Here is a 14,884-nt window from a genome sequence, read left to right as displayed (position 1 = left end):
TGTGATAATCAGCCCGATCACATAATTTATTGTCAAAATCAAGCTTGCTGTTTACCCGGGCAAGCCAGAAAATACGTATGGTCACCTGAGTGAAGATGGATATAAAAGTGATTTAAGTACTGTTAAGCCCTGTGCGTGTATGTGCAGATGCCAAGAAGAGGTGTTCAAACTCTGACTTCACCTGCCCTTATTTCCTGGCCAGGGGTCTGCCCTCCAGCCAACATCAGAGAGACCCTGTCCCGTCCATTTCCCTGACTGACTGTTTCACTCACCTCGGACCCTGCCAACCCAAGATGCTCACTCCAGAGAAGTGGGAGGTGTGGACCTGGAGCTCAGCTGAGGGCCGGCTCCCCAGCTGGAGGGTATCTGCAGGGGCAGGGGCTGTCCCTAGCCGCGGGCTGGGGGTTGACCCAACACTTTCTCTGCACCAAGATCATGACTCTGGGCAAACTGTGTTTACCAGAACAGCAAAGGGCCTATTTATAGCCTCAGCTGCTCCTTTCTCTGGGTCACGGGTTGGGGGCAGGGTGGCTCCTCAGAGCAAGGGTAGCAGTCGGGCCGAGGGAACCTGCTCTGCCCAGCTGCCGCTGCCCAGACCCCTGGATCCCTCCCCATGGCAGGGGAGACCTTCCGCTTCACCTCGTCCACCCTGCGCTCTCTCCGCCTGAAGCGGGAGTGGCTGGAATGGGAGGACCGGCGGCGGGCTGCAGCCCAGCAGTACCAGAGCCAAAGGTGCCCCCCGAGTTCCCGGGCCCAACTCACTAGGCCGCGCCGCTCCTGCCGGGACCCAGCTGTGCACAATGCCCTCTTCTCCGGTGACCTGCAACAGATCCAAGCCCTGTTCCAAGATGAAGGCGCTGCCAACATGATTGTGGAGACAGTGAGCAACCAGCTGGCCTGGTCAGCCGAACAGGGTAGGGAGCACCCGGTGGGGGTAAAAGAGGAGGGAGAGGGAGGAGGGGAGGGTGGGGGGGTGCCTGGGCCCCATCGCCCCCCTCCAGACCATAGACTAGCCCATCGCTTCCCACTGCCGATTCCAGCTCCCTCCTAAACAGAGATGAGGCATACTTAGTGATTTGTATGTCTTTTCAGATTTCAAGTTATAGTAACATGTTATATGACTTACACAGGAACAGTTGTATTCGAATGCAATTGTTTCTCTGGATGTATCTCCACGCGTGAATATTTTTTCTTTCATAGAATGAAATTATACTCCAGATGCTATTTATAGCCTGTTTTTTTTCATGTAACATCTTTCTATGTCAATAACCATAAGTCCACATAATTTTTTTTTTTTTTTTGGCCATGCCGCGCGGCTTGCGGGATCTTAGTTCCCCAACCAGGGATTGAACCTGGGCCCTCAGTACTGGACGCTCAGGGTCCTAACCACTGAACTGCCAGGGAATTCCCCACGTAATAATTTAAATAGGTGCATAAATTCTATTGTATGGGCGTGCCATGATTTATATAACTAGCCCCCAAATAGATTGGTTAGATTAGGCTTCTTTTTTGTTTTATTTATTTATAGCTAAAAATATTTATTTATTTATTATTTATTTATCTATTTCGGCTGCACCTGGTCTTAGTTGTGGCATGCAGACTTCTTAGCTGAGGCATGCGAACTCTTAGTTGCGGCATGCGTGCAGGATCTAGTTCCCCAACGAGGGATCGAACCCAGGCCCCCTGCATTGGGAGCATGGAGTCTTACCCTCTGGACCACCAGGGAAGTCCCTAGGTTTCCTTTTTAAAAAAAAACTATTTTAAATAACAGTATGACCAACACCTTTGTGTACTTGTTCGATGATCTTCCTTAGGAGCTATTCTGACCAGAAGGTTTGTCCATGTAAACCAAATGATTGCCCTGTTCTTAGGCAGGAGAAAAGAAACCACCCCCCCAAAAAAAAAAAAAAAAAAAAAAAAAAAGATTGACAGGAGATTGCCTCACACCCCACCCATGGATATGGGGGTTCAAAATCCTTGGAGAGCTTATGCTCTCACGGTCACCACCAGGCCAAATTCCTTCAACTGTTAGAGATGTGACCCCACCCAGGGCACCCTGGTCTCCTCTTCCAGCATGTCCACCATCTCCATCTCCCAAATGGAACTTGGCCTTAATTTCAATCCTAATAAAAAACAAAACATGCTTTACCCAAGATTTAGGAAACCCAGGGATTTACTTAGCTACAATGCAAACAACTGACAGCAGGATATTAGCCATCTGTGTCCTTCGAACAAGACCTTGGCGATTTCTACAATTCGGATTCAACACCAGTCCCGTGATCGACCCCTCTTCCCACTCTTCTTTTCTCTACCTCCATCTCTTATCCTCCCTCTCCGCCCTTCCCCCCATTTCCATGCCACCCTCCCCACCCCAGGAGCATCCCAGGACTTCTTCAGCTCTGCTCTGGCCACTCCCTGAGTCAGTTCCAGGCCCTCCTGTGTGTAACTCCCTCCCCTCCCCAACACCAGAGCGCCCAAGTTAAAAGAGCCAAGGACTCCACCAGCAGCTCAAAGACCCAGAGGTTTCCCTAACAGGATTCACCCTCCTTAGCTGCCCTTGTGGTTTTAAAGAGCAATTAAGGGAATTCCCTGGCAGTCCAGTGGCCAGGACTCGGCGCTCTCACTGCTGGGGCCAGCGTTCGATCCCTGGTCGAGGAACTAAGATCCCACAAGCCTCTCAGTGTGGCCAAAAAAAGAAGAAAAAAAAGAGCAATTAAATGTTTTTCCTATGACCCACGTGTTACGTTTTGTTATAGACTGACAAACTGTTCTAAAAGGCTGTTCCAATTTACACTCTCAGCTGGGGGCTTGAGCAAGCCCCTCTCCACAGGTACAGACGAGCACAGGGTTTGTGCTCATCCAGGCGTACAGAGGGCAGGGCAGCGTCAGTTGTACATGACAGCCTGCCCTGCCTGCCAGCCTCATACCCACCCCCCTTAACACTGCCTGCTCCCCCCAGGGTTCTGGGTGCTGACCCCCAAAGCCAAGCATACGACACCCCTCACCATCGCTGCTGCCCGAGGCCACACCGACTGCGCCCGCTACCTGATCCGGCAGGGAGCTGAGTTGGACGCCCGGGTTGGGGGCCGGGCCGCCTTGCACGAGGCCTGTGCCCGGGCCCAGTCCGACTGTGTGCATTTGCTGCTGACCTTCGGTGCCAAGGTCAATGTGTTGTCTGAGGAAGGCACGACACCCTTGCACCTCTGCACAACCCCTGAGTCCTTACAGTAGGTGCCCAGGGGCTGAGACGGTTTCGGGAGGGGGTGTGTGGGTATGTGTGTGTATCTCCAGCTCACATGCCAGAAACACATGTCCTCACAACATCATGGGAGACAGGTCTCATTCTTTTTTTTTTTCTTTGAATTTTATTTTAGTTATTTTTTTATACAGCAGGTTCCTATTAGTTATCTATTTTATACGTATTAGTGTATACATGTCAATCCCAATCTCCCAATTCATACCACCACCACCACCCCCCTCCCAGCCACTTTCCCCCCTTGGTGTCCGTACGTTTGTTCTCTATATCTGTGTCTCTATTTCTGCCCTGCAGACCAGTTCATCTGTACCATTTTTCCAGGTTCCACATATATGCGTTAATATACGATATTTGTTTTTCTCTTTCTGACTTACTTCACTCTGTATGACAGTCTCTAGATCCATCCACGTCTCTACAAATGACCCAATTTCGTTCCTTTTCATGGCTGAGTAATATTCCATTGTATATATGTACCACATCTTTATCCATTCGTCTGTCGATGGGCATTTAGGTGGCTTCCATGACCTGGCTATTGTACATAGAGCTGCAATGCACGTTGGGGTGCATGTGTCTTTTTTTTTTTTTTTTTTTTGCGGTACGCGGGCCTCTCACTGCTGCAGCCTCTCAAGTTGCGGGGCACAGGCTCCGGACGCGCAGGCTTAGAGGCCATGGCTCACGGGCCCAGCGGCTCCGCGGCACGTGGGATCCTCCCAGACTGGGGCACGAACCCGCGTCCCCTGCATCAGCAGGCGGACTCCCAGCCACTGTGCCACCAGGGAAGCCCCATCTTTTTGAATTATGGTTTTCTTAGAGTATATGCCCAGTAGTGGGATTGCTGGGTCACATGGTTATTCTATTTTTAGTTAGTTGAGGAACCTCCATACTGTTCTCCGTAGTGGCTGTATCAATTTACATTCCCACCAACAGTGCAAGAGGGTTCCCTTTTCTCCACACCCTCTCCAGCATTTGTTGTTTGTACATTTTCTGATGATGCCCATTCTAACTGGTGTGAGGTGATACCTCATTGTAGTTTTGATTTGCATTTCTCTAATAATTCGTGTTGTTGAGCAGGTTTTCATGTGCTTCTTGGCCATCTGTATGTCTTCTCTGGAGAAATGTCTATTTAGGTCTTCTGCCCATTTTTGGATTGGGTTGTTTGTTTTTTTAATATTGAGCTGCATGAGCTGTTTTTATATTTTGGAGATTAATCCTTTGTGCATTGATTTGTTTGCAAATATTTTCTCCCATTCTGAGGGTTGTCTTTTTGTCTTGTAGTTTCCTTTGCTTTGCAAAAGCTTTTAAGTTTCATTAGGTCCCATTTGTTTATTTTTGTTTTTATTTCCATTACTCTAGGAGGGGGATTAAAAAAGACCTTGCTGTGATTTATGTCAGAGTGTTCTTCCTGTGTTTTCCTCTAAGAGTTTTATAGTGTCCAGTCTTACATTTAGGTCTCTAATCCATTTTGAGTTTATTTTTGTGTATGGTGTTAGGGAGTGTTCTAATTTCACTCTTTTACATGTAGCTGTCCAGTTTTCCCAGCACCGCTTATTGAAGAGACTGTCTTTTCTCCATTGTATATCCTTGCCTTCTTTGTCATAGATTAGTTGACCATAGGTACGTGGGTTTATCTCTGGGCTTTCTATCCTGAGACAGGTCTCATTCTATGGTGAAAAAACTGAGACTCAGAAAGGTTTAGTGACTTGTCCAAGGTCACATCAGCTAAGCCCAGTAGGCAGAAGCCCTGTTGCTTTTTGGAAAAACCCTGTCCCAACTGCAGTCTCCTATTCCCTGGGAACCCTCTGCAGCCACATTCCTAGCTATTTTGAGGTTAGGCATCAAGAAAGATCTAGCTCAGTGTTTCCCAATCTTAGTGTGAAGGACGCTTCCTCTTCCCACCTTTTTAAGGTCAACAGTTTCTTGGCCACACCCTACATGAAGGTATTTGCACTTTGACAAGTCAGGTCCACTGACAAGGCTGGCGGGGGGGCAAGGAATCAAGGGCTCCTGAAAGGCGTTCCACAGCCCACGTGCTGGAATCTAGCCATGCAGATCTAGATCAGTGATGGACCCAGTCCTTTCTTGAGGTCTTATAGGCACGTGGTGCACCTTCCAGCACACTTGATCCTTTGAAGTGAACTGAGAATGGTTTCGCTTACTGGAACCCTACTGAGCGAGCTTCTTGGAGTTATTTAAATTTAGTATATAGAAACAGAAATGAGTCTATGATTAGAACTTACCGAGGTAATAAATTAAGTAGTTTGTGGCTGGCTGGCTGCTACTCAGAGCTTGGCCACTGAGCAAAGTGCCTACCGGACATGCGCACTGAAGGGAGCTGGAATGCTGGCCATTTGGGGGAAGGATACTTTTTCATCAGGGTTTCGATGGGGCCGATGGATCTGCTCCTGAGTTTCCAGTGGCTACCGTTCTGGCTTTTTAAATGACTGTTAGTTTAGTGCCGTCATTAATTTCGTTTGCAGCATGTTTGGTTTACCCCGAGGTGGTGAATGATGCATATCTGCCTCAACAGCGTTCTGACCTATGAAACACCTGTGAAACACGTGCTCCCTAAAATCTGGTTTTTGTTGTTTGGTTTTGTTTGTTTTCTCCAGGGGAAAGTGAAGTAAGCGGGACCCAAGTGCCTTCCTTTGCTGGAGTGGGTGTGGCTGGCTGAGAAAGGTGGTCTTCATGTTTGGAGACAGGAAGAAAATACTAATTACGACTTTTTTTTTTTTTTTTTTACTAATTAGGACTTCTATTTCTGTTTTCTTTGGGGGTCATACTCCTTAATTTTCTATGCTTCACAGTGTACACATTAGTGGGTTTTCAAAACTTTTTGTGCTTTCAAAATGTTAGGAGAAGGGCTTCCCTGGTGGCGCAGTGGTTGGGAGTCCGCCTGCTGATGCAGGGGACGCGGAGCGGCTGGGCCCACGGGCCATGGCCGCAGGGCCTGCGCGTCCGGAGCCTGTGCTCCGCGGCGGGAGGGGCCACGGCAGTGAGAGGCCCGCGCACCGCAAAAATAAATAAATAAATAAAATAAAATAGGGCTAATTAAAAAAAAATGTTAGGAGGCCACTGACAAGTGATTCAGAACAAGGCCTTGGGGTCCCTATCTGATAGGGGAGTCAGGTTAGACTCCGGGAGGGACGGTCTGAGGCAGTGAGTATTAATTCCTCCGCAGTCACTAACTTGCTGTATGTCCTGGGCTGCACCACAACTTTTCTGGGCTGAAAACTGCAATGCTCCCAGTGACTTGGATGGGCCTTCCAGCTTTGCTCTCTGTCATGGGGCTTCTGTGAGTCTGGCGGTGGGCGCCAGGCTCGCTTGAGCCAAGAGAGGTGGGAAGAAGGGGTCAGGGATGACAGCAGGCTGAGGGGGTCCCAGGCCAGGCCTGGTCCCTCAGGATTTGCCTCAAGGGCCTCGTACCCTGCCTCCAGGTGCGCCAAGCAGCTGCTGGAGGCGGGAGCAACCGTGAACTTGGCGGTGCAGGACAGCGAGGTGACGCCCCTGCACGTGGCGGCGGCACGGGGCCTGGAGCAGCACGTGGCTCTCTACCTGGAGCACGGCGCCGACGTGAACCTGCGCACCAGCCAGGGCGAGACGGCCCTGAACGCCGCGTGCGCGGGGGCCGAGGGCCCGGGCAGCAGTCGGCAGCACCAGGCCGCCGTGCGCCGGCTCCTGGAAGCCGGGTCAGATGCCCGGGCGGCAGGGCGCAAACGCCACACGCCGCTGCACAACGCCTGTGCCAACGGCTGCGGGGGCCTGGCTGAGCTGCTGCTGCACCACGGGGCCTGCGCTGCAGTTCCCAATGGGGCGGGCGAAACGCCTATGGACTGCGCGCTGCAGTCCGTCCAGGACGCCCCCAACTGGGAGCCCGAGATCCTCTTTGCTGCCCTGCTGGACTACGGGGCCCAGCCTGTGCGACCTGAGGTGCGCAGGGAGGGCCTGTGAAAGAAGACTCCTGACGGGCGGGGGATGCCTGGAGCTGGAATTGCCCAGCCTCCAGGGAGAGAGGCTAAGAGACAGAAAGCCCGCTCTCTGGGCCAGAGATCTGTCCCCCTTTTGGGAAGGACCAGTGAGGGCTATGGGAGAGGGTGTCTAAGGGAGAAAAACAGCCCCCAAGGAAACTGGCTGGGACCAGGAGGTTGGAGCACACTTGAAGGTAGGGTAGACTGAGGCTAGAAAAGGATGAGGAGGGACTCAGATCCTGGCCTCTCAAATTTGGATGTGAGACTTCCCTGGGAGTCCGGTGGTTAAGCCGCTGCGCTTCCACTGCAGGGGTCACGGATTCGATTCCTGGTCGGGGAACTAAGATCCTGCATGGCATGTGGGCAGGCAAAAAAAGAACAGATTTGGATGTGAGTGGGGCTTTGGCCCAGGCTGGTTGGTAGAGGCATGGTACTCCTGAGACCCTCTTTTGTTTTCTAGTCTGAGACTCCCTTTTTTTTTTTTTTTTTGTGGTACGCGGGCCTCTCACTGTTGTGGCCTCTCCCGTTGTGGAGCACAGGCTCTGGATACGCAGGCTCAGCAGCCATGGCTCACGAGCCCAGCCTCTCCGTGGCATGTGGGATCTTCCCGGACCGGGGCACGAACCCGTGTCCCCTGCATTGGCAGGCGGACTCTCAACCACTTGCGCCACCAGGAAAGCCCTGAGACTCTCTTTTGATTTCTAGATGCTGAGACACTGTGCCAACTTCCCTCGAGCCCTGGAAGTCCTGCTTAATGCCTACCCTTGTGTTCCATCCTGTGATACCTGGGTTGAGGCAGTGCTTCCAGAGCTGTGGCAGGTAAGTCCGCCCCATGAGCACAGCTCCTTCCTGGGCTCTGGGGGAGATGGAGAGGAAGGATGAGCCCCAGGCCTGTCCCTCCAGGGTGGGCTTCCTGGAGGCAGGAGCAAGAGGGACCCTGGGTGGGAGGAGGATGGGCAGAGTGAAACCTCTGGGTTCCAGGGTACCCCTGCCCCCGGAAGCTCAGGACAACCTTCAGTTGCACACAACTCTCTAGCCTTTCTCTTACCTGCATCAGTATAGACAGCAATCAGGCATCTCTGACTGAGTGGGCACTGTGCCAGTATCTTTGGAGTGGGGGTGGGTGCAGACATGGCTGAGACCCTGCTCTGCAGTGTGGTCCCAGCTCCCATGACCCCTGCAGGGCCTTTGCTTCTGAATCTGAGTCCTTCAAGATGAGCCAAACGCCCAGGTGGGTGCAGGTTGCAAAATCCCAGGGCCCCGCCACTAGGTCACCCCCAGATGGAAGGGCAAAGTCAGGGCGTTGGGCCATCTGACCCTGTTCCACTCCCCATCTAGGAGCACGAAGCCTTCTACAGCTCGGCCCTGTGCATGGCGAATCAGCCGAGGCGGCTGCAGCACCTGGCCCGGCTGGCCATACGTGCTCAGCTGGGTAGCCGCTGCCGACAGGCTGCCGCCCGCCTCCCCCTGCCCCCGCTCCTCAGGGACTACCTGCTGCTGCGTGTGGAGGGGTGTATCCAGTGAGCCCCGTGCCCAGCTGCTCCCAGAGCTTGTCCTGCCCCCTCCGTCAGTTGTCCCCCGCAACCTTGGAGGACCAGTCCCTGGCTTCTTATCCACACTCTGCATGTCTGCTGGGGCCAGCTCATCCCTCTACTGGCTTCTTGAGCCACCCACTGACCTCCAGCTCGACCTGAACTTCAGCTCCTCTCTCCCATGGGAAGGTCTGCAGACTCAGCCTTTGTCGTCTGCATCTTCCTCCTTCGCCTAAGTGGATGATGGCCCCTCCATCCAGGCAGGCCCCAAGCCAGGAGGAAGTGATCTTTGTTGTCCCGAGACCTGCTACCCATGTACCTGTTCAGACTCCTAAAGAGTGACAGGCTCTGCCTCTAGCAGTACTGCCAATGCCCGTCCTGCTTTTGTCACTTCAAGGGAGGACTTCACTGACTGGACTTGAAACCCATGCCGTGCAAGGATGTTGGGACGATCTTTGGGAATCAGAACACTGATGATGCCCTTCAGTGGCTCCACACCACCTTCAGGCTAAAATAAAAACTTAACAAGGCAGACAAACCTTCTAGCCCCTGCCTCCGCCAAGCTCCCTGGCCTCGTGATCCGCCTTCTCCCTTCTAAGATGCCTGTAACTCAGCCTTAGCAAACTAGTTACCGGTTGCTGGATATGACCTGCTCCCCTTTGCTTCCAGGCATCTGCATGCTGTTCCCTCTGCTTGGTCTACCCTTCCCACATTTTTTTGCCCTGGTTGAAGCTGATTTGATCCCCAAGACTTGGCCTAATAGCCCTCTTTCTGCAGAGCCTTCTGGGTGGTTGCACTGGGTGGTTTTCCTCACCCCTCAGTGATGCACAGTATCTTAAACTGTGGTCACCGCACCCATGGTCTTTGAGGGTCTGTGCCAGGAGGACCAGCCACCAGCTTTCCCTTCTTTCCCTCTCACTTCCTCCTCTGGTCCCAGAGTCAAAAGTACCACCATTCATCGTTAAGAGGAAGCTTTTTAGGCCAAGCCAGTTTTCGTTTTCTTTTGTTTTGTTTTGTTTTTGTTTTTGTTTTGCGGTACACGGGCCTCTCACTCTTGTGGCCTCTCCCGTTGCGGAGCACAGGCTCCGGACGCGCAGGCTCAGCGGCCATGGCTCACGGGCCCAGCCGCTCCGCGGCACGTGGGATCTTCCCGGACCGGGACACGAACTCGTGTCCCCCGCCTCGGCAGGCGGACTCTCAACCGCTGCGCCACCAGGGAAGCCCAAAGCCAGCTTTTATGAATGCAAATAAATGATTTGTGCACAGAACAGAAGTGTGACTGTTAGGTTGACATGTGGCTGAGATACCTATCGCTCCATGTTTATTCCTCCTCTTTGTACTCTTCTGTGGCTCCCAGGTTTTCTGCACTGAGCAGTTGTTACTCTTGTGATAGGAGCAAGAGTGTAAGAACAACACAGGAACTCTCCCAGACCCTGAGCCTGCAGTACCCCCTGGAGGAGGTGGCTGTTCTCCTGTCCCTTTGCTGAGGTGAGGGACCCTGGGCTCTCCACTGTAATTACCACTTGGAGTCACACGGTAGAGATGTATCAGGAGTCCTGGGTTGGCCTCCTGCAGTTGTTGCCCAGCCTCCCCTCCTCCGTGGAAAGTTGTATCTGCGGGTTTTCCTTTCACCAACATGAAGACAGCCTTTTACCTCGTTACGCAGAGCAGCACCATCTCCTTTCTAGGTGAAATTTTTGCTTTAATTTCACAGATCCAAAAAGCCCGAGAGAAGAGAGGGAAATCCTCTCTAGTCCTGGGGCCACGCCAGGAGCCTCACTCTCAGGGGAGGATGTCGAGCTGTCTCCCCCTTTACAGCAGGCAGACCCTAGCAAGCGTGGCCTTTTCTGTCATATTTACAATGACAAATACCTGCTTAAAGGAAACCCAAAAGATGCATGTGATTATGTATCTGATTTGGGGTAAGAGAAGATTTTCCAGGATAAAAGCATAAAAGAAAAGACTCATCGGTCTGGATACAGAAAAAATTTAAATTTAGTTATAAAAGCACCGAATCAAAAACACAAGTAAAAGGCAAAATGTTGAAAAAGTAACTGCCACTAAAAGATTTCATTTCCTTGATTTGTAAGGGCAGGAATGACATCTGTTTCATTCACCATTGCTGACTTGGTGCTTGTACAATGCCTTGCAGAGAGTGGACACTCAAATATCTGTCAAGGCAGTGAATGGTCATGCTCAACCTCACCAGTAATTAGGGAAATGCAAATTAAAACAACAGTAAGATATAATTCTCCTACTAGATTGAGGGACTTTTTGGTGGCTTGCAGGATCTTACTTCCCTGACCAGGGACTGAACCCGGGCCACTGCAGTGAAAGCACCAAGTCCTAACCACTGGACTGCCAGGGGATTCCCAGGGGACATTTTAAAGATTGATAAAATGCAGTGCCTGTGAAGATATGGAGACATAAGTTCTTGCTTATCCTGTGGGTCAGAAAGGAAATTGCCTCTTCAGTGGGCAAGAGCAGTGCCCTTAAATTGCTCCCCAGTTATACAAAAGGCTGGTACACACAGGAATATTCATCCCAGCCTAGCTAGCAACAACTCAACATGTGGGAAATGGTAAACAAATCCACACTATGGAATACAATTCAGTCCTTACAAAGGGTAGTACCCACAGCAGGAGAAAACTGGGGAGGGATTCCAAGTGACCAGCATATGTACTGCCTTGGAAAGATTACCAAGACTGTTACCAAGGTTGGAATACAACATGTACAGCAAACAAAACCAAGCCCCATGATTAGAGAGGAATAGAAAAAGGCCTGGAAGGCAGGTTCCCAAATATTTCCCTCTGGGGAGGGGAGAGGGACTGTGCCAGTGGGGCTTTTTATGGTCTGCATTTGAATTTTTTACAAAGGGATCCCCCTTTGTAAAGGATCCCCCATGGATCCTTGTGAAATTAAAAAAAAAATTGAAGGGAAGAAAAGGCATAAGGCCTAAACTATTAATTTACAAGGTGGTTGACGGAACATGACAGACGTGCAAAAACTCACTAGTAATCCAATGAATGCAAATTAAAGGAACAGACACCTTTTTGCCTAGCAAATAGGCAAACACGAAACAAATAGCATCTAGTGGTTAGGGAAGGAGCACTTTTTGATTTTTTACAGGACGGATTTACTATAAACATTTAGTTAAGGCACCATCCAGGATTTACAGATACATTCACCGTTCTATAGCCATCATAATTGCGCATAAAGGTATAAAAATACCCAAGTTCAATAGTTTAGGAAAAATAAACAGATAGGGAGCTAAGATCCCTTAAAATCCTCTGTTAATTTTAAATTATTATTATATGTGAGAGACCAACTTTGGGCAGTGATATAGTCCCAACTGCAGGCTTCTTTCTTTCCTCTCTTTTCCTCTCATAATTCCTCCACCCTCAAAAACCTAACCCTGAAAGCCCCTCTTTCAAAACACCCTTAACTCAACTGCATCCTGTCCTTTGCTGTACACACTCACAAAACGCATCCTTGTCAGACTCAACCTCCACTTTTCCCACCCCTTCATCCCAGCTGCTGAGCATTCCAAGGATATTCCAAGCGGATCCGCATCCCCAGCCAATTCTTCCTTCTTCCCTTCTATCCATTTTCCTCACCGCCATGGCTATCTTAAGACTTCACCTCTGGTGAGCTAACTAAACTTAAAAGCTTTTGCACAGAAAAGGAAACCATTGACAAAACAAAAAGACAAGCTACTGAATGGGAGAAAATATTTGCAAATGATTACGACCGATAAGGAGTTAATACCCAAAATATATAAACAGCTCATACAACTCAACATCAAAAAAAAAGAAAAAGAAACAGCCTGATTAAAAAATGGGCAGGAGACCTGAATAGACGTTTTTCCAAAGAAGACATACAGATGGCCAACAGGCACAGGAAAAGATGCTCAACATCAGTAATAATCAGAGAAATGTGAATCAAAACTACAGTGAGGTATCACCTCACACCTGTCAGAATGGCCATCACCAAAGAGATCAAAATAATAAATGTTGCTGAGGGTGTGGAGAAAAGGGAACCCTTGTGCACTGTTGGTGGAAATGTAAATTTGTGCTGCCGCTGTGGGAAACAGTATGGAGGGTCCTCCAAATTAAATATAGAACTGCCATATGATCCAGCAATTACACTCCTGGGTATATATCCAAAGAAAATGAAAACACTAATTCAAGAGACTCCTGGGTATATATCCAAAGAAAATGAAAACACTAGTTCAAGAGGATACATGCACCCCAGTGTTCACAGCAACATTATTTACAATAGCCGAGATATGGAAGCAACCTGTGTCCATCAATAGATGAATGGATAAAAAAATGTGATAGATATATATATATATAGTATTCGATTGTGTATATATACATTCAATCGTATATATACACAATTGAATATTCAACTGTACAGATATATATTCAATTGTACATGTGTACAATTGAATACTATTCAGCTGTAAAAAAGGATGAAATTTTGTCATTTGCAGTAACATGGATGGACTTGGAGGGTATTATGCTTAGTGAAATAAGTCAGACAGAAAAAGACAAATACTGTACGATATCGTTTATATGTGGAATCTAAAAAATAAAACAAACTAGTGAATATAGCAAAAAAGAAACAGACTCACAGATATAGAGAACAAACTAGTGGTTACCAGTGGGAAGAGGGGAGGGGGAGGGGGGAGATAGGGGCAGGGGATTAAGACGTACAAACTTCTGGGTATAAAATAAAAAAGCTACAAGTATATATTGTACAGCACAGCGATATAGCCAATATTTTATAGTAACTATAAATGGAATATAACCTTTAAAAATTGTGAAATGGGGCTTCCCTGCTGGCGCAGTTGTTAAGAATCCGCCTGCCAATGCAGGGGACATGGGTTCGAGCCTTGGTCTGGGAAGATCCCACATGCTGCGGAGCAACTAAGCCCGTGCGCCACAACTACTGAGCCTGCGCTCTAGAGCCTGCGAGCCACAGCTACTTAGCCTGTGCTCTAGAGCACCTGTGAGCCACAGCTACTGAGCCTGCGTGCTGCAACTACTGAAGCCTGCACGCCTAGAGCTCGTGCTCCGCAACAAGAGAAGCCACTGCACTGAGAAGCCTGTGCACTGCAACAAAGTGTAGCCCCTGCTCACTGCAACTAGACAAAGCCTGCGTGCAGCAATGAAGACCTAAAGCAGCCAAAAAAATAATAATAATAAAATAAAAATTGTGAGTCACTATTTTGTACACCTGAATCATATAATATTGTAAATCAGCTATATCTCAACTTAAAAAAAAAAAAAAAAAGACTTCACTTCTGTCCAGAAGACAACTCTCTCAAATTCCTTATCTCTTCCCCCAACTTCTCTGAATGCATCTATCATTCATTTAATAAATTTTTATCAAGTACTCGTTGCATGCAGGCATTGGATAGACTTTGGGAATACTGGAATAAAAACAAACAAAACACGGTTCCTGCCTTCAAAGAATTTGGTAAGACAGAAGACGTGTAATGTGGTAAATGTTATGGTAGAAGTCAACCCATGGAGCCTTGGGAACACAGAGTGTATGTTCCTAACCCCAGATGGATGGATTGGGTACGTGGGGCAGGGGGCAAGCCAGATTTCCCACATCCTCTGCAGGGCAAGCCCAGATATCGGCCCAGCCCTCCCTGGCTCCAGAGGCCACTCTGCACATTCATTTATTCCCTTCTCAGATTGCATTTATCTTCACTTCTCCCCTTCTCCTCTGCTCTTTCCTCTTGGCTTATAAACATCTTGAGGAGTCTCACGTCTCTCAAGCCGCAGGCCCGCCAATATTCCCTGTTCCTCTCTAGCCTCTACCCTGTTTTTTGGGAAGAGAACAGTAAGGGGTGCTCTTCACACTGCTGATGGGAATGAAAATAGGTACAACATTCTAGAGGACAATGTGGCACCGTGTATCAAAAATCTTAAAAATGTGAACATCCTTTGACCCAGTAATTCCACTTACTGGAATTTACCCTAGGGGAAAAAAAATCATGGATGTGTACAAATAACTGTCATAAAGATGTTTATTAAAATGCGGTTTAAAAACAAAATACTGAAAACAATCTAAATGTCTATCCAAGTGAGATGATTAATTTTAAAAAGTATAGTGCA

General features: G+C 49.0%; 1 protein-coding gene across 1 annotated transcript; it reads left to right on the top strand.

Annotated features, from left to right (window-relative positions):
- Window positions 1-613: 613 nt before the first annotated feature.
- ASB16 (ankyrin repeat and SOCS box containing 16) lies at window positions 614-8,745 on the top strand. The gene is made up of 5 exons (XM_024761113.1): window positions 614-914; window positions 2,960-3,227; window positions 6,691-7,183; window positions 7,927-8,040; window positions 8,560-8,745. Exons 1-5 carry the CDS (start codon window positions 614-616, stop codon window positions 8,743-8,745), a joined length of 1,362 nt encoding a protein of 453 aa, XP_024616881.1.
- The last annotated feature ends 6,139 nt before the right edge of the window (window positions 8,746-14,884 follow it).

The sequence above is a fragment of the Neophocaena asiaeorientalis genome, unplaced genomic scaffold, assembly GCF_003031525.2.
Source record: "Neophocaena asiaeorientalis asiaeorientalis breed wild unplaced genomic scaffold, Neophocaena_asiaeorientalis_V1.1 scaffold30, whole genome shotgun sequence".
In the NCBI taxonomy this organism is placed as follows: Eukaryota; Metazoa; Chordata; class Mammalia; order Artiodactyla; family Phocoenidae; genus Neophocaena; species Neophocaena asiaeorientalis.
This window is presented reverse-complemented; position numbering and strand designations above follow the sequence as displayed.